General features: G+C 39.6%; 2 protein-coding genes across 2 annotated transcripts; both read left to right on the top strand.

Annotated features, from left to right (window-relative positions):
• Positions 1-584: 584 nt before the first annotated feature.
• On the top strand, positions 585-1,130 carry PAAG_12145 (hypothetical protein; the record flags this gene model as incomplete). The annotated part of the gene is made up of 2 exons (XM_015847672.1): positions 585-632; positions 792-1,130. 2 exons carry the CDS (start codon positions 585-587, stop codon positions 1,128-1,130), a joined length of 387 nt encoding a protein of 128 aa, XP_015702747.1.
• A 2,339-nt stretch (positions 1,131-3,469) lies between these two features.
• PAAG_06051 (hypothetical protein) lies at positions 3,470-4,915 on the top strand (the record flags this gene model as incomplete). The annotated part of the gene is made up of 4 exons (XM_015845772.1): positions 3,470-3,588; positions 3,772-3,875; positions 4,076-4,431; positions 4,583-4,915. The coding sequence occupies 4 exons, from the start codon at positions 3,470-3,472 to the stop codon at positions 4,913-4,915; spliced, it is 912 nt and encodes a 303-aa protein (XP_015699998.1).
• Between the last annotated feature and the right edge of the window lie 18,279 nt (positions 4,916-23,194).

Here is a 23,194-nt window from a genome sequence, read left to right as displayed (position 1 = left end):
GAAGGTGAACAACGGTAGCATTCGCATTGTTTCGTGGCAGCTTGAGGGAAGCAGGATGCGTAGTAGGATATGAGTAAGTGAGTAAGTGTGTGGTGAGAGTGTGTGTTGCAAGGACGAATAGGGACGTAGGACAGAGTAATAGCGGCAAGGTATCTTGGTTCGTGAGGTTGTCAAACAACGGCTGAACACGGCTGCAGAGAGAATAATAGAGCACTACAAAGCAATAGCTAGATTATTATTACTTATTCAATTCAACGGATGGATATCAACAGCAATGTGGAGACAGATTCGAAAATGGATGACTCAATTGACTGCAAGAATTGAAACGCTAAACAAAACCAGAGGTTTGGATAATGACGAGGATATTGAAAAGAGAGAGAGATAAGAGAGGGAAAGTTTGGTAAGCAAAAATACTTTGTAGTGGAGATCCGTCCGTGGCCCCTCCGCCCTCCTATAGGGCACTGGAAGAGGCACAGAATGCGTGAGTTAGGAGATGGAGATGACTGGGTCTGGCCAGTAGGGGGGAGATTATTGCAGGCCATGAGTTCGGAACGAGGAGTAGTAGATGCAGGGGAGGGCAGGGAATGCAGTACACGCAGCAGATGGTTTCAAATGCACGCCGGTTGCTGAAGGTGAGGCGAGGGAGGGAACGAAAGTCGTGGCAATTAAATTAATGGAACAAGCACAAGTGGACGCACATATTCTTCCAATGACCATAAAATTCCAAGGTTCTTCCAATGAAGCTCTGGAAGGATTCGTAGACAGGCAATTGGGTCCTTAACTGCGGGTAGTTCTTCTGGCGTGAACCCAGCGCTGAGGGTAGCGGAGGCAAGAATAAGGGAAGAGAGAAATTCAAACAAGCAGCAAGGAATCTGCAGGGGATACAGAGCAATGCAGCGTTCATAGAAAAAGAGGATTTGGGGGAGATTTGGAACTTGGGACTTGGGACATTGGAGCTCAACGTTCGTTGGGAGGAGGTTGAGATCTTTCTCAGCAAAGGAGGCTCAACAGATGGCAAGCGTCGCTGTTTCAAGCAGGTCCTGGCGCAGAGAGACAAACCACTGCAGATACTGGCAGCAGACAAACCAACGGACACACCACCAGACAGCGGGACGGCTGGCTCCCCATAGGTGCCAAGTGAATCAGGGGTTGTCAATCAGGACCTATGGGAAGACTCGTAGCAGATCCTAGCCACAGGAACGAGTAGCCACTAACCTGCCAGAAGCCGTCCTTGAACCTGTCCCACTCAGTGACACCCCGCTAGATTGTTCTCAGGTCAAAACAGGCACTTCCAAGGTTGTCCGGCTAGGCTGGGTTTGGAGGCAGTTCTGGCATTCCAAGGTACCTAGTTATCCAACTCACTGAAATACTAACCAATTAAGTATTATTGTTGGGAGGTTGGGGGGGGGGACGAGAAGAGAGACTCTGTCCTGTACAACCACTTGAATATCCCAGGGTCACTTTACGGAGTGAGTGCTTTACGGAGTACGGAGGAGCATGTAACTAGTTATATATTGCATGCCATTAATTGTCCGTCCTCCCCTCTCCAAGACACATTTCTATAGCCAACCCAATCCTCCCTATGCCTTCACGGACGCCCTTCGACCCTGCTAACAAATTAACTAATCTCTTCTGCTTTTAACACGCATATCACCCTGCACATTTATTAGTCTCCAGTCCTCTAGGCAGCTCCCTCCTCGAACAAGCCTTCCCTGGACCCACGTCTTGCAGGGTGACAAAATTGATTCTTTCAGATCAGATAATTTCCGGCGGTCTTTAGGCCAATAATGGTTATACGGGGTAGCTATGGGCTGTGGCTGCTATCCTATATCCTGACACTCACAAAAAGAAGTGTATGGGTTTTATTTCTTATAGCCCACACTCATGATGGGGATTACCATTGTGTTGCAGCATTGCCTACACCGTCTCGACTGTGCACCCATACATAGGATTGGATGCAGGGATATGATTGGGGATAGTTACACTAACAAATTACTTTACGTACTTTTACAGGGAATGGAGGGTTACTTCTCTGACATCCAATTTTCCCCCAATTTCAGCCCTGTCCGCAACTAAATTCCCCCGAATATCATGAGTATATATCCATCGATGGATCTCCTGGTGCAAACCTGGAAGGACCTTTCACCCCTGCTGAACTTCTTCATCTTTGCGCTACTACTCTATCTCCCTTTATCTTTACCCACCCCCTGTCAGCCACGTTTTTGTTCGTGGCACAAAAAAAAAATAAAAATAAAAATAAAATAAAAGTAAAAGTAAAAAAGAAAAAAAGAAAAAAAGGAAAAAGAAAGAAAAGAAAAGAGAAAAGAAAAGTGATGTTGCTTATTATGGGCAATGAGCCACAAGTAGCTCTGCGCTCTATAACCTCGCATGACATTTGATACTTTGCAAAATATAGTGTGAATGGGCTCATCTTCTTTTCTTAATATTCACTATTCTCTCCTTTCTCCTGTGTGATAACAATTCCTTTTCTCAAAGCACTGAAGTTCCTGAACTACCATTGGTCTTAAAGTTGCCCGATCCCTACCCCCTTTTTTTATGAATAGTATCTTCAACGTTCGGACTATATAGATATAGTAGAATCTTATAACCCTCTTCGGTGTCTTGGTGACAAAAACTAAAAAGGGACAATGCAGAAGTATCCTAACAGGATAATCTAACGGAGGTATGAGGAGATGATATTCTCCATTCCCCATGATCCTTTATTACTTGGGAGACTCGCTGTCCCGGAAAGGGAGCTGAGCAGTGAGAGGAAAGTAACAAACTTCCGAAGATTCCTAGGTCACAATATAACATAACATACTGATATGTGTACATCAATTAAGTTATGGCGTATCAGAAATTGAGTCTGGCTATGGATTTTGAATTCTGGTTTATTTGTTGTGCGCTGGTAGAAGGCTTGGAAGAGTCATGTGAAGACTTAATTGCTTCATTCCCACTAAATTACTCGGTTCTTCTTTGCCAGCTGGTTGATTTTCGTTTTAATTTGAATAAATTATGTACACCTACAGATGTGAAATACAATCTTTATCCCCTTCGCGATCCTTCCAAGGAGATTGCTGAGAAACCCCACGGGTTGAGAGTTGTCCCCACCCATCCACATTATTCACGCCGGTAATATAGCGGCTAATAGGCGCAGCAACCCCCAAAGTCGAACGGCCAATAACATCAATACAGGCGCTAAACAAACGCCTCAACGCGCCTAAATCCAGGCGTCCCAACTCAGTAATCCTCAACAACTTGGAAGACACTCAAATAATAAACACAATACATACAGACAAGACATTAACACAGGACATTTCTCTTCACACCACCAAGGAGAACCTTTGCTAACCCTCCTCCGTCCCAAACCGCTATATCTATCCCCCGATACCGCGATACCGTCTGCACCACACATCCCCCCTCCCTTTCACGAGGGCCATGAACCCTCACATCTCAGTGCCCCGGCAACATGCCGGCCCAGCGAACTTTGGCAGCACGGTTTCCCGGCGGGAATCGACGATACGAATGCCTAGGTTTTTTCGGAGGTGAGAAAAGCCCTTCTGTTACTAGTAGTCGATTGCTTTTATCGTCTGTTCCAACCTTTGGCTTTTATGCAGTGGTTCTGTTCTGCTCCTCGGAGTAAAACAGAATTCTATGCTCGAAAGTAAAAGAAATATTCTGGCTCTTTTACAGGCGGATGGTGTATTCCGTTCGGGAATTATTTTGCTGATCTGACGGTGTGCATGTTATGTGAAATATCAAAACATACAGGCTGTTCAAGTTCCCGCAGATGGACTTTGAGATGGCGATTTGGGAAATGACGTCGCTACTTGTTGCGCCGAAGAAAGTGTTCAAGTCCATGTATTATCATGTTAGTGATATCACTTTTTATATAGATGTACTTCATTTAATTTTCCGAAACCGAATCAACAAAATTCTCTTAAAGCTTACAAAAGGCTAACATCCTGCAGAAACGTAACTACAACCTCCTCACCCCAAACCGAATGCGAATCGCATTAACTTCCCCCCCCACGTCCAACCCAAAGCTAACAACCCCCTCAAAAACCCAATCCAGAAACAAAAAACACCTGGCACCGGCCTGACCCCTCTTTCACATACCTCCTCTCCTTCTTCCTCTTCCTCACCGCCCTCGCCTGGGGTTTAGCATACACACCCTCTTTCGGCGCCATAGCGCGTTTATCCCTCCTTTTCATATTCGGGCACTTCATCGGCTCGTCCCTCCTCGTCTCGACACTGGCATATTTTCTCGTTGGGAGGCTTTTCGGACCCGGTGGGCCTGCGGCGAAAATCGGCGAGTGGAGGGGTGGCTGCGGCGAAAATCGGCGAGTGGAGGGGTGGCAAGGCTATGCGCAGGGGCTGTTTGCGCAGCCTGGTGAGAAGGAGCAGGTTGAGTTTGGATATTGTTTTGATGTGTGTGATGAGTTTGGATATTGTTTTGATGTGTGTGATCAGTTTACCTTCTTCTTTCCTCCTCCCTTGCCCCCTTGGTGCCCCAAGTTCCCGTCGTGAGTGTGGTGGAATTGGAAACAGAGAGCCTAACTAATTGCAAATAAATAATAAGGTCTCGAACCGTGCCTTCTTCCCACTATACCTACACCTATACGTCCTTCAATTCCTCCTCCTCCCAATCCTCATACGACATTCATCATCCACCACCGAATCACCGCCCAGCACCCTCGCCACATTCCTCGGGAATACCCTATACCTCTCCGCGCTGACATATTACACCTATATCACCTTCCTGGGATATAACGCCCTTCCATTTCTCTACCATACGGAACTCCTACTCATCCCTATTCTTATCCTCACCGTATTGTGGCTGGTCAGCTTGATCGTGGGCTGGGGAGTAGTGGGCCAGGGGCTGGCCGTCGAGGGGCTGTTTTGGGGGGTATGATGTAAGGATATTTTTTGTTTTTGGGAAAATTGGGCTGAATTGGTGGGGTTGTGTGTTTGAGGGGGAGATAGTCAGGAAGGGAGAGATGATATCAAATGGAAAGCTCCTGGGTGGGAACGATGAACGAGGTTGGTGGTATGGGGGAGCGAGCAGGTGGTTTTGCACGCATCAGATATCAATAACCGTCTTCCTAGAGGGGAATTTGAGTCGCATGTATATTTCCGGCTTATTCTATGGGATTTACTTGGTACCTTAAGTACTTACTTTTCTCTTAGGGTTAGCACAGGTTTCTTGGTTATCTTTATGTTACATTTTCTGGAGTTTATTCTGGGGAGCATCTAGCTAGCTTCGATATCGTTCTAGTAAATTACATGAAGTAAATACATCTACTTGTCTAATTCTAATGAAATAAGAAGGGTTGTGAAGAGAAGAGTACGGGAGAATCTGGAGTTTGTTTAGAAAGGGGTTGTTTCGAATAGCCCATATCATATTTGCATGTTTCATTTTCTATGTATTTCACCTGAACTCGTTAGAGAGGTTTATTTGCTTTGTGAGAGTCTTGCTTCCTGGGCATTTCTGTTTAGGTATACGAGAATTATCAGGCTAGGCAGTAAGCACGTACTCATGAAATTTGGATTGGTTCAGTAGGCATCTGCCCAACTCCTCGAATGCCATATTAGGAATCGGGGGCATGCAGTACTCCAACCGGGCAGAAATGAAAATAGTGAAAATATGAGAGGGAGAACACAGTGTGTGTGTGTGTGTTTTTATTTAACGCCCGGTTAGTCCACGTGCCTTAAGGGCACGTGATCTAGTAGAGTCCGCGTCGAACTATAGGGCGGGTAGAGCTACGCCCGTAGGCGACTACCTATCTAGTAGCTATCTTACAAATGAGGCAAAAATGGGTTGCGTATTGCTGCACCGGCAGAGCCCATGGGTCGGTTGCCATAGAGCAGAGGTTTTGAGAGGTTTTAGGTTTGTGGGAGGGAGGTAGGGGAGGCGGATAGGAAGGAAGGCAAGGAAGGAAAGAAAGGAGAGGAAAGAGAGGAAGGAGGAGGAGGTGGTGAGGAAGACGGGGGCAAGACAGAGGAGAGAATGGTCTGTGGGATCTGATCTGGAGGTGCGCGACGGCGCATTGGACAGATATTCTGATAGAAGGCTGTTTCTCTTAGCCAGTTATTGAATTCTAGGGCCCCACGCGAGGTTGTCAGTGTCTCGCGGAGATTGTAGATAGGCCGGCGCCACTTTGCTGCTTTTCTTGCAAGAGTGCAATAGTAGAAATGTTCTGGAGTTTTGCTATGTCTGCACTGGCAGTAGCACTCTGCATCTTCATGCTTAAGATGGCTGTGGTAGGCTGCAAAGTCTCCATGACCTGATCAGGCAGCATAGAGCTTTCCTAATGTGAAGCGTGAAAGTTTTACCTCTGTTGAGGCTCTCTTTAGTGAGATCTCCAGCTCCATATAGTGTTTGGGCCGATTTTTGGCCCAGTAGTTCTCAAAGGCCCATGTGGTTTGTTCCATAGTGTGTCGCTTTATATAAGCTAGAGTGCCTATGCTGTCAGGTTGAGGTACCATGCTTGCACTTGCTGCCTGCGCTGCGGCTGCTTTGGCTTCAAGATCTGCCTTTTCATTACCAGCCACGCCTGCGTGGCCTGGGACTCATCTAATGACCACCCTGCTCTGGGTGGCCAATGGGAGCCTATCCCTGCTCTGCCAGGCCTTTATGGCTTTCAGAAACTGCGCGAAGACCTGCTGGCTAGAGGTGTTTGGCACAGATCCAAGGGCTCGTGCTACCTCCAAATTGTCTAGGCAAATGTAGACATTGCTGGCAAACTTCGCCTGAGGCAAGGTGATGGCTTCCTTTAGGCCCTGCAGGGCTGCCATTGCCTCTGCGTCAAAGACCTCTGCTTTATCCATTGGCAGGTTTCCTGTGGAGATTAGACGGTGTTTGCTACCCCAGCATATAGCCCATCCTGCACCAGTCGCACGCTGAGGGTGCTCTATCTGTGAACCATCAGTAAAGACCACCAGATCCAGGGGATTGCGTTGTTGTAGCCAGCTCTTAAAGTCTTGTGCTGCCTGTTCCTTTGTGCGGCCTGCCTCATACCCAATCTGCAGATCTTCTTTCCTGGGAAATCTCATCCAAGAGGGCGTGAGTAGAGGGTCATATGCTTCTATCCCACCAGCATGACTGGACGCTCTAGACAGACGTGTGGTATAGGGTTTGGTGGTAGCTACTTTATTAGAGCATCTCACTAGCGGGTGTCTCTTGTCAAGCTTTTTGATTCTTACTGCAAATACAGCACGCTGGTTGTCTAGTGTCTCTTTCATTGGCATGATTTCTAGCTCACGGTGTAGAGCTGAAATGGGTGTGGTCTTGTAGACTGGCAGTGCCCCTCGCAAAGCATCTCTAAGGGCTAGATCTAGCTTTCTGACTAGGCAATCCATTCGATTGGAGATTTCCTTTCCCTTCTCCATTTGTGTGGCTCCAGGCCACCAGGCCTCTGCTCCATAGCAGAGCACAGAGAGCACACAGGCCTGAATGAATTGTCTAAGCAGTTGTACTGGGGCGCCTCTTGCTGTGTTGCTTAGTGCTCGTATGCCATTAGACACCTGTCGTGCCTTAGCCGCCATGGTCTCCATGTGTTTCTTGAAGCTCAGTTTTCTATCTAGCCAGATTCCTAGATATCTTATGGAGCTTTTCACTGCCTTTGCTGTAATAGAGTGAGTGCCAGATGTTGTTTCAAGGTCAATTGAGGGGTTTGAAAGGGTTCTGCGCCGTGTGAAGTGTGCTATCTCAGTTTTGGCAAAATCAAATGTCAGCCCTTCTTTGCTGGCCCAATCATTTAGCAACTTGAAATCCTCCTGGAGAGTAACAACATTCCCTTCAAGAGTGGTTCCAGCACTAAGCAGTCCTAGATCATCTGCGTAGCCTAAGCATGCACATCTTCTTTGTATAGTTCCTAGAAAGAACAGAGGCTGAATAAACAGCATGAATAGAATAGGTGAGACTGGCGAGCCTTGTGGAAGCCCTGCTGGGATATCAAAGAGCTCTCCCAGGAGTCCATCCAATCTGATCCTGCCTGTGCATCCTGTCATGAAGCTTTCCACCCATCTAATTAAATTTGGTGGCCAGCCTTGTTCTTGCAATCTCCGCAGCATCCTTCCTCTGAGTACAGCATCAAAAGCACCCTTGATGTCCAGAGTAAGAAGAGAGACTACTTTTCCATGGGCCCAGGCTTCCTCTATATCATGAACCATCGCTGCCACTAGGTCTGAGGCAGCCCGCCCAGGGAGGGCTCCAAAATGCTGGGGGTGGACAATCTTCTCTTGTATAGCTGTCCAGGCCAGCCTACGGGCTACCAGGCGTTCCAGTCCCTTCCCCAACGTTGAGAGAAGGGCTATAAGCCTGTAGGATCGCGGGAGTGTTGGATCTCTGTTGACCTTAGGCAGCACAACCAGTGTGGCATCTCAAAAGGAGGTTGGGTGCCAGCCAACCCTAAGGCAGGCTCTGAACAGCCTTTCCACTGATACCTTAATATGTGGCCATGCCTTTTGTAGCACCTCTGTTGGCACTCCATCAGTTCCTGGAGTGGTATTACCCGTGTTCAGCAGAGAACTTTGTATCTCATGTGCTGAGGCAACAGGAAAAGGTAATTTGACAGATGGTGGGTTGGACCAGCTAATTGGGATATCCTCTCTGCTTGCAGCCTTCTGTAAGAGCACCCGTTGCAGAAGGTCTCTTTTCTCTCTAGGGGTTGTTCACGTTCGCCCAGTCTCTTCATCTACAAGAGGGGGGGAATGAAAGGAGCCAGTTGAATGGGCCCATTTGATCATCTTAAAGATATCTTTCCCCACTGAGGCCTCTGCTATCTTGCCTCGCCAGTATTCTCTCTTGGCTTTCCTGGTGGTCCTGGCTACGTTGCTTTTTGCTTCTCATAAAAAACTAGAGCCTAGGTGCTGTGCACAATGTAGTGTTGTCACTGCTTTCTGGCAGTCCTCATTCCACCATGGCTGACCTGTGCCTTGCCCGGTGCTCTTCTTGGTGGAACTTTCCAGGGAAGCTATTAGTGCATCTGTGATACCTTTAGCCAGGGCATCCAGCTGATCTGTATTGGGGTACTCTGGGAAATCACATAGTTTGTCTAGTTTTGGCTTATAGGCCTCCAGCGTCTGGTTAAAGACCTTCTCATTCATGGTGTCAAGACGGAAAAAATGGGTTGGTCTGTCAGGCCTTGCGCCCTGTGGAAGGCTGATTTTGGTGAGAAGAGTCTGGTGGTCAGAGGAAGTGTAAAGGGATCTGTCCACCTGTGTGTCCACTCCTTTGATAACTAATTCCGGGGTGGCCCAGGCCAGGTCTATCATGTTATGCCCACGTGTGGGAGTGTCTGGGTCCATGGTGAGAGTAAAGTTGAAATTCATGGTCCATTGCAGGAATGGTTCCGCCCACATGCTTGGAGGCACTCCTGGTTGCCACACGGGGTGCTTGATATTGAGGTCGCCAGCAAGGAGCAACAGGAGTGCTGGGACAGACCAGGAGAGAAGACAGCCCACACCTTGTCCAGGATCCTCTGCGCCTGGGGGTGCATTGTATATGTTGACTGTCTGAAGCTGTAGACCCCAGGCCTGTATGTGCAGCATGTGGATGTCCTGGTTTTCTGCCCAGGGGCCTGGGACTGCATGAGCATGGATTTGTGGGTGTTTACACACATAGGTGAGGACCCGTGGCTTCCTGTCCCACTTTTCAATTGGGGCAAAGCAGTTGAATGCTGGATGCTTTTTGGAGATGCGTTGGCTTAAGTTCCTGTGAATCCAGGGTTCCTGTATGAGAAGGATGTCAGTCTTTCTTTCAAATGCTAGATTGAGGGCCATCTCATGTGCTGGGCCCCCTTTTCCTACATTGACTTGCATAATCTGCAGGAATTGCGGAGATCTAGAGTTCTTCTTCATTGAGTAGCTGAAAGGAGGGTGTTGTTGCGTGAGATGACGTGTTGGGTGTTGCATTAGATGTTGGGTTGGGCGCCATGCCTAATGCTGTGCCTGATGCTGTGCTCAATGCTGTGCTTGGTGCTGTGTTTGATGTTGGTGTGAGGTTAGATCTACGCTCAGTAGAATCATTCAACCTCAGGTCTGCTGATGGCCCTTGACCACCGCATTTGCTGTTACTTGCCTTGGCCAAGTATGCCTTACTCTGTGCATTGCGGATATCCCTCAGCTGGTTTCTTGAGTGCCTTTGAACAGTCCCATTCTTTATCCCTGGTCTGGCGGGGCAGGATGGATCATCCGCGGCATGTGGTCCAAGACAGTTAGTGCAGCGATTGGGGCATCCACATGCTTCATTCTCCTTATGACAGGATGGATTTCCTTTCACATGATTCTTAGAACTGCATTTTTTGCAGCAAGGGACGCGGAGGCAGTATCTCTCTTGATGAAATCCTCAGCATTTGCTGCATTGTTGTATTTTGACCTTAGGTGCCTTTCTGATCACTGGTCTTTGATATCCATATAGTTCCACTTTTGATGGCAGGTTTACTGCTGTCTCTTGCGAAAAGTGTAATATAAGAGTGGCTGTTGGGTTTCCAGGGTGTATTTTTGCCCAGTGACTCTGGACAGGCTTGATTCTGGTTTGGAGTGTGAATTCTTCTGTCATGGATTCTGCTGAGAGACACAGAGTTCCACCACCATAGTCACTAATCTCCATGGGCAGCTCAGGAATCAGGCAGGTGATCCAATGTTCTTCCTTCTCTATCTGAGTATTGGTGAGGGTGGCTGCTAAAACATTCTTTTGGGCTAGCAGGGCCTCCATGTCTTGCAAGCTTCTAGGAATGATGGCAATGCCTGTGGGGATGGCTTGAACTGCTGTGATGGCTGCTGCCAAAGGCCCTGGGAGTTCAGCCTTCAGCTTTCTAAGAGTAGCAATTGGGCTTGCTTTGCGAGCTAGATGATCTGAAGGCAGGCGCGCGAGGATTCGTGGTGTTTTTCCTTCTCTGGGGTTATTCCTAAGCAGGGGTTTCTGCAGTATGGTTGCTGGTGTTTTTGTTACATTGGTGCTGTCTGCAGCTGTCTTTGCGTAGGTAGGAGCTCTTGCATCATTTGCACCAGTGGAGCCAGCAGGCTTGATTGTGGTGGACTGCTTAGCTGTTTCTAGACTTCCATTGTACCAGTCCTTGACTAACGCCTTCACAGCGGCTCCAAGGGCCAGTGCCCTTGATAGGCCTTTTGCCTTCATGACATCTAGGTCTTCTTCAATCCAATCAAGCATATTTGCAGCCGCTAGTGCTTCTGCATGGGATTTCTGTGCCTCAGCCTCGTGGGCGGCTAGGAGATCGCTAGCCATCGGGCCACGTAGGTTGAGGTGAATTGGTGCGACATTTCTGCTCTTTGAGCTGCCTGCTGGTGTAGGGGAGCTTGGAGACTCCATGTCATTCAGTTCACATGTGCGGCGGGCGATTGGGGTGAGGAGATGGGGTCTCTTGGGTGGACGGCGTATGGGGGAGCAGATGCGCGTCAAGGCTCGGGACGCGTTCGGTGGTGTTGGGGGGCTGGGCGCGCTGGCGGCGCTGCGTCGGCACGCCATCAGACTTGCTGCCTGAGGGGATGGGAGAGAGCTTATAGGGATGTGATCAGGATTGATTAAGATGTTTTTGTATAACGATCAGAGAGTTGGGAGAACACAGTTCAAAGGGTGTATAATCATTCTTTGAGAAAGGGTACAAATGACTCTTTCTCAAAGAATCCAATTGACTTCTCCACTCTCAATTTTGGAGCTGGAGTAGTTTTTTTTTTTTTTTTTTTAGAACTGTTCACGCTTATCGATAAGTGTATAGAGTAATTTTGTTTGCATCCCCGCAGTAACTAATTGTGAAGGATAGATTGCTTGATTGATTATGAAGCGATCGCTAGCTACGCGGAAGTTATATACAGTGTGGATTACATAAGAAGGTGGATAGGCCTGACACCCCCACTCACCGATGTAACTATACGCGAGATTACATACAAAAATAGCCTGTAGCTAGGTATCAGTACATAATTTGACTGGAAAACATATTGTTGAAAAACCAGTCATTTCCTCCATATAATCATTTCTGCCTGTTTACTGTGTCTTCTAATATCTGTCATCATAGGGTGTATCTAGTCATTCCAAGCAGCTTGATCAGCCCATCTGCCGCATTCTCAGCAGATAGAATATAATCAATCAAGATCTCATTCTTGCAGATGAGATCCTGAAGAGTATGGAAGCAGACCTTTATATGTTTAGATTAGCATAGAATAGTCTCACTTTTGGCCAGTTCAATTGCTGATTTATTATCCACCTGAATTGTATACATCAGCTTATTAGCCAGTGATTTGATCAGGCTATTATTATCATTGATATTATTGAGCTGAGATAGCATGAAGCTGGCATCCTCCAGCAATTCCTGAAGGCAGACAAGCTCATAGGCAGCCTCTGAGGATGTGATATATTTAGTCTCAGTAGATGATTTCAAAATGCCTATCTGCTTGCTGCTTCATCAAGTAACAGAACTCTCTGTTATATAAATGACATATTCAGTGATGAAATGAGAATTTAGATCATAGTCTACTCAATCAGCATCAGTGAACACTACAGATTCTATATCTGTATTTTTTCAGTAGGGCACACCTATGTTGAGTATGCCTTGTAAATATCTAAGAATTCACTTGAATGTCACTCAATTCTTTGAGGTAGGGCAGGAGCTAAATCTCCCTAGAAAGTCAGTAGCAAAGCTTATATCAGAGTATGTGTTGGCAGTGAAATATTGCAAAGAGTCAACCTCTGATTGATAGGAATATAATGTAAATTCTACTGTATAAGCAATTGATGTCAGATCTATCTGCCTTCTTATATAATCTGCACTATATATAACTTCTATGTAGCTAGTGATCACTTCATAATCAATCAAACAATCTACCTTTCACAGGTTATAAACTCATTTTTGTTGTGTACCAACAAGGCATCCCTCGGAATCATTGGATAAGGATGGCGGATGATAAAGGAACTAGGGTTTCAGATGGAACAACCCTAGGTTCCGGGACTAACCCCAGGGAAAGGTCACGTGATCGATAGATTGATATGTTCGATAGAACACCGTCTATCAATCTATCGGATAGATTGATATAACGGGTAGCGGATCATCTATCGATCTATAGGATCTATCAGGAGGTCTCCTCATGTATATAAACACGCTCATTACCCTTAGGATCAAGAGCCCTATCTTCTTGATCACGATCAATTCACTTATTCATACTATTCTACTTCCTGAGCCCTCACCCTTTACTGTCTTTATCAGCGTCTACCTGATATTACACTACACTCTTACCTGTCATAGCTTTGACCACCTAACTCTACACCCTCTCAGGTGCCCGTCTCACCCAAGCCCTACGCACACCTGACCCCTTAGCCGTAGCTATCGTTGGTTATAAGGATCCTCTAATTGACGTCCTTACTACTCGTGATAGTGGCACTACCCCCTGTCCTAGTTATCAAGCTTACGGCACTCCCGTTCGGCTTAACCTTACCCTTCGGCTACAGGTGAAGCTTGCTAGTGATAGAGGCGCGGTAGCAATTTTGTACAAATAACTACCAATTTGAGGAATTCTTATCAAATATAGCATATATTAATCACTGCTCACTTCATTCAATATAATATTATCTTATTTTATGTCAATTGATTGATTTGATATGCTCTTATATTATTTTTTTTTTTCTATGTTCAATCTGTTTACTTAGCAGGTGAAAAAATCTGCAACTCACTAATTTTTCAGTAACTGATTGCACAAGAATGCACTAATCCACTCAATCAAGCTTATAGGCAAGAATCTCACTGAATAAGATTACTCTGTTATAAAGAAGATTAATACAATATGACAGAATATATGATGACTCACTCATGATCACAATTGAGTCAATTCAGTTAATCTGATTAATCTAGAAATGATCAGGAAGGTCTGAGCTTACTGACCCTCTTAGAAGTATTTAATAGTTTTAATATTAAATCTATTAAAACATCTGATTAGCAAGCTAGACTGATTATAGCTCCTACCACAGTGAGGTCAGTTCACCTACATTATGTCAAATATGCTGATTCAACTCCTTCAGAAGATGAGGTGAAAACATTTGTGGTGACCTCTAACCTGCTGCTAGCAATCAACTCTGAAGAATTGCAACTGAGGAGATTGAATCTCAAATGTCAAAAGATTGATTTAGAACTTCAAAAAGAGAGACACAAAGAATTGCAGCTTCAACTTCAATTGAAGAGACTTTACATTTAGAATGACAGAGTCATGATGTCTACAAATTCACTAACAGATTAACTGTCAGCATGAGATCTGAACTTGAGATTCTGAATGCAATATAATCTCTATGACTTAGATAGCTATGTTGACAAGATGATCAGTCAGTTAAAACAGAATACTAAATATATTATCAAGCTGAATGCTCTAGTTAAATTTTTGAATTACCTCTTCTGGCATATGAATATAAAGGCCAAGCTAATTGACACTCAATGCTGGGTTATATTAGAGGACAAGCAAGCTAAAAGCCCTGATGAAGACTCTGAATGAGCTTCTTTTTGAAAGGTCAAAAATTATTGACATTATGCATTCATTTTGAATATATTGGCAGCTAGCATTAAGCCTCATTTTAATAAATATGATGAGAATAGAATCACTTATTCTCTTTGATGTGCAGTTGAGAAGAAGTTCTTCATTCTGAGAACACAGCTCTGCAGAGAAGCAGTTCTGATATTTATATCAATGAGTGATGTTCAAGTTATTAATGTATATATATTTTTCAATAAGTTCAATGACATTATTATAAAATTAGAAATACTCAATATTTTACTATCAAATAATATAATATTTTATATATTTTATTCTGCACTTTCTAATATATAATGAAACTATATGTAAAAGAAAATTGAGAAGATATAAGAATTTAAATTGAAGTCTATTATATTGAATGTTCATTCAATTATGAAGGAAATATACTTTTGATTGAATTCTCTCAAAGAGGTCAAGAAGGCTGTCCAGGTAGCTAATTCTTCAGCTAATGTGACTCAGATTAAAAACACAGCTACAGGTTCTAATAATAGCAGTAATATTCAAAATAATTCAGCTTATAAGGGCTATTCTGAGAAATGTGAAGATTATTGAATGAGCAGATATTCAAATTCTGACCTCTCAATTTGCTCAGAATGCAAGCATCATCATGATGAACTCTGCTAAGCAGTCAATTTGAATAGTGCTCTCAAAGAATGAAGAACTGTCAACACAGTGAGAATAGAAAAATATAATAATAAGAAGAGTAGTAAAGGCAAAAAGTCTCTGTCAACTGCTAATGATAGCTCTGAGATGTTTTAAATGATGAATCTAGTGCAGGTCATTGAAGTGGTTATGTACTCTGCTGAATCAATCATCAACTCACTCATCATATGAGATAGCAGAGTTGAATATCATATTGCATATGATCAATTGTGATTTTTTTCTCAAATAACAGAAGTTAGCAGCTCTACAATTCAAGTGGTCAATAAGACTACTTTGAAGGTTCAAGAAATTGAGATCACTTCTATCTCAGTCATAGAAAGATTAATTAAATTTGATCACATCTATTTGATATCAGACTTATCTGCCAACCTCATATCTGCTGATCTATTGAAGTGTCAGAGCTATATTCATCATGATCTGCAGGTGAATGCTGGAAATTACTTTGAGATAATAATATCTACAGAAAATAACATCTTCTATATGAATTTGAATTACAATAATATATATATTTTATTTGACACCTTCTCTATATTTGAGGGTATTATAAACAATCTAAAGCTTGAATCATTGGCATACTTGATAATTTTAAAGCTCAGAGTGATTTTAATAAATTATAATTTGAATACTGCATTACTGAATCTTTTCAACTATGATAATGTAAAGTAGCTAATAAAATCTAAAGAATCTGAATACTGATATCTTCATTTTGTCCTCATCAATTTGACTACTTACCATTATGCTGAAGCAGCTACTGATTGATTAGTGGTACTAATGATTAAGTTATATTGATAAGAAAAATCTAATTAAAATATCACAAAAGTTCTGTTTCAGAATCATTATTATTGATCTGAAGAAGCTTTTGTTCTGTACTACATATGTTAAAGTCAAGCATAAATATATAAGTTATAAAAATACTCAGCTATATCATGCCATTCACAAAAATTTTAAGATCTGAATAAACATATTTAGAGATAAAAAAATGCTTGATAATGAAAAAGATATATCATTTTATACTGGTAAGAAGCTCATGATAATGATTATTGACAATGTCATATAAATGCAGTGAATCTTTCTATTGAAGTGCTATAATAAAACTCTATAATATATATAGATCTTCAATTAATTTATGAAGAATCTGTTCAATTGTGATATTGCAATTATTCACTCTGACTACAGTGAGTTGAATTCAAATGTTGCAGCTGTCTATATGATGAGTGAGAGTATTAAATAAAAATCAACTTCATCTCACACTCTGCAATAATATAGTATATCTAAATATTCTATTGACCTAATTATCAAAAAAGCCTAAATATTATTAATAGATTCCTCTTCCATGTCTTAAATGTGAGGTAAAATAGTAATTGCAGTGACTGAAATGCTTAATCTTATATCAACATCAGTCAAGCTCTATAACAGTGTAGAGGATCTAAATCTGAAGCTGATTATCTCATATAAAGTTTGACTCAGAGCCCTGCCCTCTGCATATAAAATTTGCTAATGAAGGTGCAAGGGTTATTTAAAAATAGTACTCAAGTCAAATATGAAAATGGCCTCATGATCACAGGAGCTTTTATTTACAGGCTATGATGACTTTATTAATTATAAATTAATTGATTCTTCTAATGATCATTTATATATATTGAAAGATGTGATATTTTAATAAGATCTTTATTTGATGAATTCTTTGATCTCATCTGAGTGAGATGTTAAGAACCTGTCTTTCACTACCTGTATAACTGTGGTTGTGATTTCTTTTACTCAACATGATTTATCAACAGATGATTTTATGTTGAATAGAAAGTTTCTATCTGCCTCTCTGGTATTTCTACACTCTATAAATAATTGATAAATAGACTATGAGATTACTGTATGAATTCTAACATTTTTAATACAGAATACTACTGCTCTTTCAGAGTCTGCTTTAGAGATGAAGAATTCTTCAATGCTCACTAAAAATATTACTTCAGTGAAGGAGATCTCAGTAGAAGATTTCATTAATAATTCAACTGATATTCTTATAGATTCTAAGATTATCAGCTTGTCAGTTCTGAAAAATCTCATCTAGGCTTGAATGTTTATAGATTGAAAATATTACTTCTATACCTGCATTAAGAAGATTAATTACCTCAAGTAGATTAGTGCATGATGACTAGTTGAAAGGACTTCAAATATGATAATTCTACATGATCAATGAATGTTCAATAAAAAGATTAATAATGCCAGGTTAAATCAATCAATATAAGACTCACTGAATAGTCTGTAACAATTATCAAGAAAAGAATATCAACTATTTGAAGATATTTATATTAGTTATATCAGTCTTTATTTTCTGAGCACTTATAATAATCTTGATATTCTGAGAATGATATATTCTGCAAATCAATATAATTATAGCATTCTTAAATGCCTGGCTTCTCATCAATAAATATATATATATATATTAACCTGCCAGGTTTTATAAGAGACATGATGATCTGGTATGTAAATTAATGCAGAGACTATATGACTTAAAGCAAGCAGCACTATTATGATATAAGAAGCTGTGAAAAATGCTATTGAAAATAGACTTCTGCATCAGTTCTCATGATGTCAGTTTTTTTATAAATGATATTTGCAAGATCTATATAATCATTTATGTAAATGATGTTCACGTATACAGTTTGAATATATCAGATATTAAATAAATAAAAGCTTAGATCATTGCTAATTATGAGATCAAGAATGTAAATGATTTAAACTAATATTTGAGTATGAAAATTGATTAAGATACTAAATTATTATCACTGTTCCAGTCACTGTTCATAAAGAACCTGCTTAAGAAATTCTTAATAAATAACTGCCACTCAACATCCTCCTCTATAGAGGAAAATATTAATTTTATAAGTGATAATAAAGAACTGATTGCTTATATAATAGAATTTATATTATATTTCTATCAATCAGAGGTTGACTCTCTGCAATATCTTGCTGTCAACACATATTCTAATATAAGCTTTGCTACTGACTTTTTAGAGAGATTCAGCTTCTACCCTATCTCAAAGAATTGAGTGACATTCAAGTGAATTCTTAGATATCTACAAGGCATACTCAACATAGGTATGTCCTACTAAAAAAATATAGATATAGAATCTGTAGTGTTCACTGATGCTGATTGAGCAGGCTGTGATCTAAGTTCTCATTTCATCACTGAATATGTCATTTATATGACAGAGAGTTCTGTTACTTGATGAAGCAGCAAGCAGATAGGCATTTTGAAATCATCTATTGAGACTAAATATATCACATCCTTAGAGGCTGCCTATGAGCTTGTCTGCCTTCAGGAATTGCTAGAGGATACCAGCTTTGTACTATCTCAACTCAATAATCTTGATGATAATGACAATCTGATCAAATTACCAGCTAATAAGCTGATGTATACAATTCAAGTGGATAATAAATTGATGATTGAACTGATCAAAAGTAAGGCTATTCCACATCAATTTAAGCATATAGAGGTTTACTTCTATACTCTTCAAGATCTTATCTACAAGAATGAGATCTTGATTGATTATATTTTATCTGCTAAAAACATAGCAGACAGGCTGACCAAGCCACTTGAAATGACTAGATACACCCTATGATGGCAAATATTAGAAGATGTGATAAATAGGTGAAAATGATTATATGGAGAAAATGATTGATTTTTCAATGATGAGTTTTCCAGTTAAATTATATATTAATACCTAGCTACAAGCTATTTTTTATATATAATCTCGTATATAATTACATTAGTGAGTGGGGGTATCAGGCTTATCTACCTTCTTATGTAATTCACACTGTATATAACTTCCGCGTAGCTAGTGATTGCTTCATAATCAATCAAGCAATTTATCTTTCACAATTGATTCTTCATTATCACTCATGAAATCAATATTCTCCTTTATAGGAGAGGATGTTGAGTGGCAGTCATTCATTGAGAATTTCTCAAGTAGATTCTTTATGAACAGTGACTGGGACAGTGATAATGATTTGACATCCTGATCAATTTTCATATTCAAATACTAGTTTGAATTGCTCATATCTTTGATCTTATAATTAATAGTGATCTGAGCTTTTGTCTATTTAATATTTGATATATTCAGACTATATAAGTGAATATCATCCATGTAAATAATTATATAGATCTTGCAAACATTATTTATAAAAAAACTAATATTATAAGAACTGATGTAAAAGTTTGTTTTCAATAGCATTTTTTACAGCTTCTCATATCATAATAGTGCTGCTTGCTTCAGATCATATAGTCTCTGCATCAATTCACATATCAGATCATTACATCTCTTGCAGAACCTGGTAGATTGATGCATATATATACATTTATTGGCGGAAAGTCAGGTATTTAAAAATGCTGTAATTATATTAATCTGCAGAATATATTATTCTTAGAATACTGAGATCATCATAAGTGCTCAAAAGATGAAGACTAATATAACTGATGTAAATATCTTCAAATAGTTGATACTCTTTTTTTTGATAATTGCTACAGACTACTCAGTGAGTCTTATATCAATTGATTCTACTTACATTATTAATTTTTTTATTGAATACTTATTGGCTATATAGAATCCTTATATCTGAGATCCTTTCAACTAATCACTATGTATCAATTTGTTTAAGGTAGTTAATCTTCTTAATGCAGATATAAAATTAATATTTTCAATCTGCAGATGCCTAAGTCTGAGTGAGATTTTTCAGAACTGGCAAGTCAGTAATCTCAGAGTCTGTAAGAATATCAGTTGAATTATCAGTGAAATCTCTCACTGAGGCCTCTTTTACTGAAGTAATATTCTCAGTAGACATTGAAAAATTCTTTATCTCTAAAGTAAACTCTGAAAGAACAGTAGTATTTCATATCAAAAATGTTAAAATCTATGCAGTAATCTCATAGTCTATTTATCAATTATTTGTAGAGTGTAGAAATATTGAAGAGACAGATAAAAATTTTCTGTTCATTATAAAATCATCTATTGATAAATCATGTTGAGTGAAGAAAATTACAACTGCAGTTACACAGACAGTAAAAGGCAGATTCTTAATATCTCACTTAGACAGAGTCAGAGAATTCATCAAATGAAGATCTTCTTGAAATATTATATCTTTCAATATATATAAGCAATCATTAGAAGGATTAACTAATCTATAATTAGTAAAGTTATTATAATTTATAAATATAAACTTCTGCAATTATGAGGCTATCTTCATATTCAGCTTGAGTACTTTTTTTAAATAAGCCTTATATTTCTATCAGTGAATTCTGTATGCAGAGGGCAGAGCTCTGAGTCAAGTTTTATATTAAATAACTGACTTCAGATCTGAATTCTCTATATTGTTATAGAGCTTGACTGATATTGATATAAGATTAAGCATTTTAGTCATCACAATTACCACCTTACCCCACATCTGATAGAGGGAGGAGAAATTTATTAATAATATTTGAGCTTTTTCAATAATCAGATCAATAAAATATTTAGACATATCATCTTGCTGCAGAGTGTGAGGTGAAGTTAATTCTCATTTAATACTCTCACTCATCATATAGATAGCTGTGGCATTTGAATTCAACTCATCATGATCAGAGTGAATAATTGTGACACTGTGATTGAACAAATTCTTCATAAATTAATTGAAAATTTATATATATTTTAAAGTCTTATTGTAATACTTCAATAGAAAGATCTATTGCATTTGCATGATATTGTCAGTGATCATTATTGTAAGCTTTTTATATATATAAAATAGTATATCTTCTTTATTATCAAGCATTTCTCCACTTTCAAATAGATTCACTCAGATATTAAGATCTTTGCAGGTGGCACAGCATAGCAGAGTACTTTTATAACTTATACATTTATGCTTGACTTTAACACATGTGATGCAGAATAAGAGCTTCTTCAGATCAATGATGATAATTTCAAAATAGAGCTTTCACAATATTTTAATTAAATTCTTCTCGTCAATATGACTTAATCATCAGTATCACTTATCAATTAGTAGCTGCTTTGGCATAATAACAGGTAGTCAGATTGATGAGAATAAAATAAAGATATCAGTATCTGAATTCTTTAGATTAATTAACTGCTCTATGTTATCATAGTTGAAAAGACTCAGTGATATAGTATTCAGATCATAATTCATTGAAATCACTCTGAGCTTTGAGATTATCAAATATGCCAGTGGTTCAAGCTTTAGATCATTCATAATACCTCTGAACATAGAGAAAATATTGAATAGAATATATATATTATTGAAATTCAAATTTACATAGAAGATGTCATTTTCTATATATGCTATTATCTCAAAGTAATTTTCAGCATTTATCTGCAGATCATCACAGTGAATATAGCTCTGGCATTTCAATAGACTAGTGAATATGAGATTGGCAGATAAGCGTAGCATCAAATAGATATGATCAAATTCAATTAATCTTTCTCTGACTAGAATGAAGATGATCTCAATTCCTTAAACCTTCAAAGTAGTCTTATTAATTACTTGAATTGTAGAGCCACTAACCTCTGTTATTCAGAAAAATCATAATTGATCATACACAATATGACATCTGGCCTCACTATCTTATATGATGAGTGAGTTGATAATTGATTTAACAGAGTATATAGACATCTCAATGACCTGCACTAGATTCATCATTTGAAATGTCTCAAAGCTGTCATTTGCAGTTGATGAGATCTTTTGTCCTTACTACTCTTTTTATTATTATATTTCTCTATTCTCACTGTGTTGATGATTCTTTATTCTTTGAAGATGCTATTTGAATTAACTGCTTAGCAGAGCCTATTATGATAATACTTGCATTTCAGATAAATTAAGAGATTAGAATTTAAATATCTGCTCATTTGATAGTCTTTATATTTCTTAAAATGATCTTTATGAGCTAAATTATTTTGAATATTGCTACTATTATTAAAACTTATAGTTGTGTTTTCAGTCTGAGTTATGTTGGCCAAAGAATTAGCTACCTGAGTAGCCTTTTTAGCTTCTTCTTTGAAGAGGTTCAATTGAGAGTGTATTTTTTTCATGATCAAATGAACATTTAATATAACAGACTTTGATTTGAACTCTTATACTTTCTCAATTTTCTTTTGCATATAGTTTCATTATATATTGAGAAGTGCAGAATAGAACATATGAAACACCACATCATTTGATAATAAAATATTGAGTATTTTCAATTTCATAATAATATTATTGAACTTATCAAAAAACATATGTATGTTGATGACTTGAACATCACTCATTGATGTAAACACTAAAACTGCTTCTCTGCAAAGCTGTGTTCTCAGAATGAAGAACTTCTTCTCAATCATACATCAAAGAGAATAAGCAATCCTGCTCTTATTATACTTATTAAAACAGAACCTAATGCTGGCTGTCAATATGTTCAAAATAAATGTATAAAGTCAGTGATTTTTAACCTCTTAAAAGAAGCTTATTTGAGATTCTTATTAGGGCTTTTGACTTGCTTGTCTTTTAATATAACTCAGCATTGAGCATCAATTAGCTTGGCCTTCATATTCACATATCAGGAGAGATAATTTGAAGATCTGATCAGAGCATTCAGCTTGATGACATTTTTAGTATTCTATTTGAACTGACTGATCACTTTGCCAATATAGCTATTCAGATCATAGAGATTATACTGTATTTAGAACCTCAAGTTCAAATCTCATACTGACAGTTGACTCATCAGCAAATTTGCAGACATCATGATTCTGTCATTCTGAGTATAAAGTCTTTTCAATTAAAATTAAAGCTGTAATTCTTTACATCTCTCTTTTTGAAGTTCTAAATTAATCTTTTAACATTCAAGATTCAATCTTCTCAGTTACAATTCTTCAAAGTTGGTTGCCAGCAGTGAGTTAGAAGTTGCTGTAGATATTTTCACCTCATTTTCTGAAGAAGTCAGATTAGCATATTCAACATAATGTAAACAGACCAGTCT

Source organism: Paracoccidioides lutzii, assembly GCF_000150705.2.
Source record: "Paracoccidioides lutzii Pb01 unplaced genomic scaffold supercont2.16, whole genome shotgun sequence".
Taxonomy (NCBI): domain Eukaryota; kingdom Fungi; phylum Ascomycota; class Eurotiomycetes; order Onygenales; family Ajellomycetaceae; genus Paracoccidioides; species Paracoccidioides lutzii.
The sequence above is the reverse complement of the archived record's forward strand: the minus strand, read 5'-3'. Positions and strand labels throughout refer to the sequence as shown.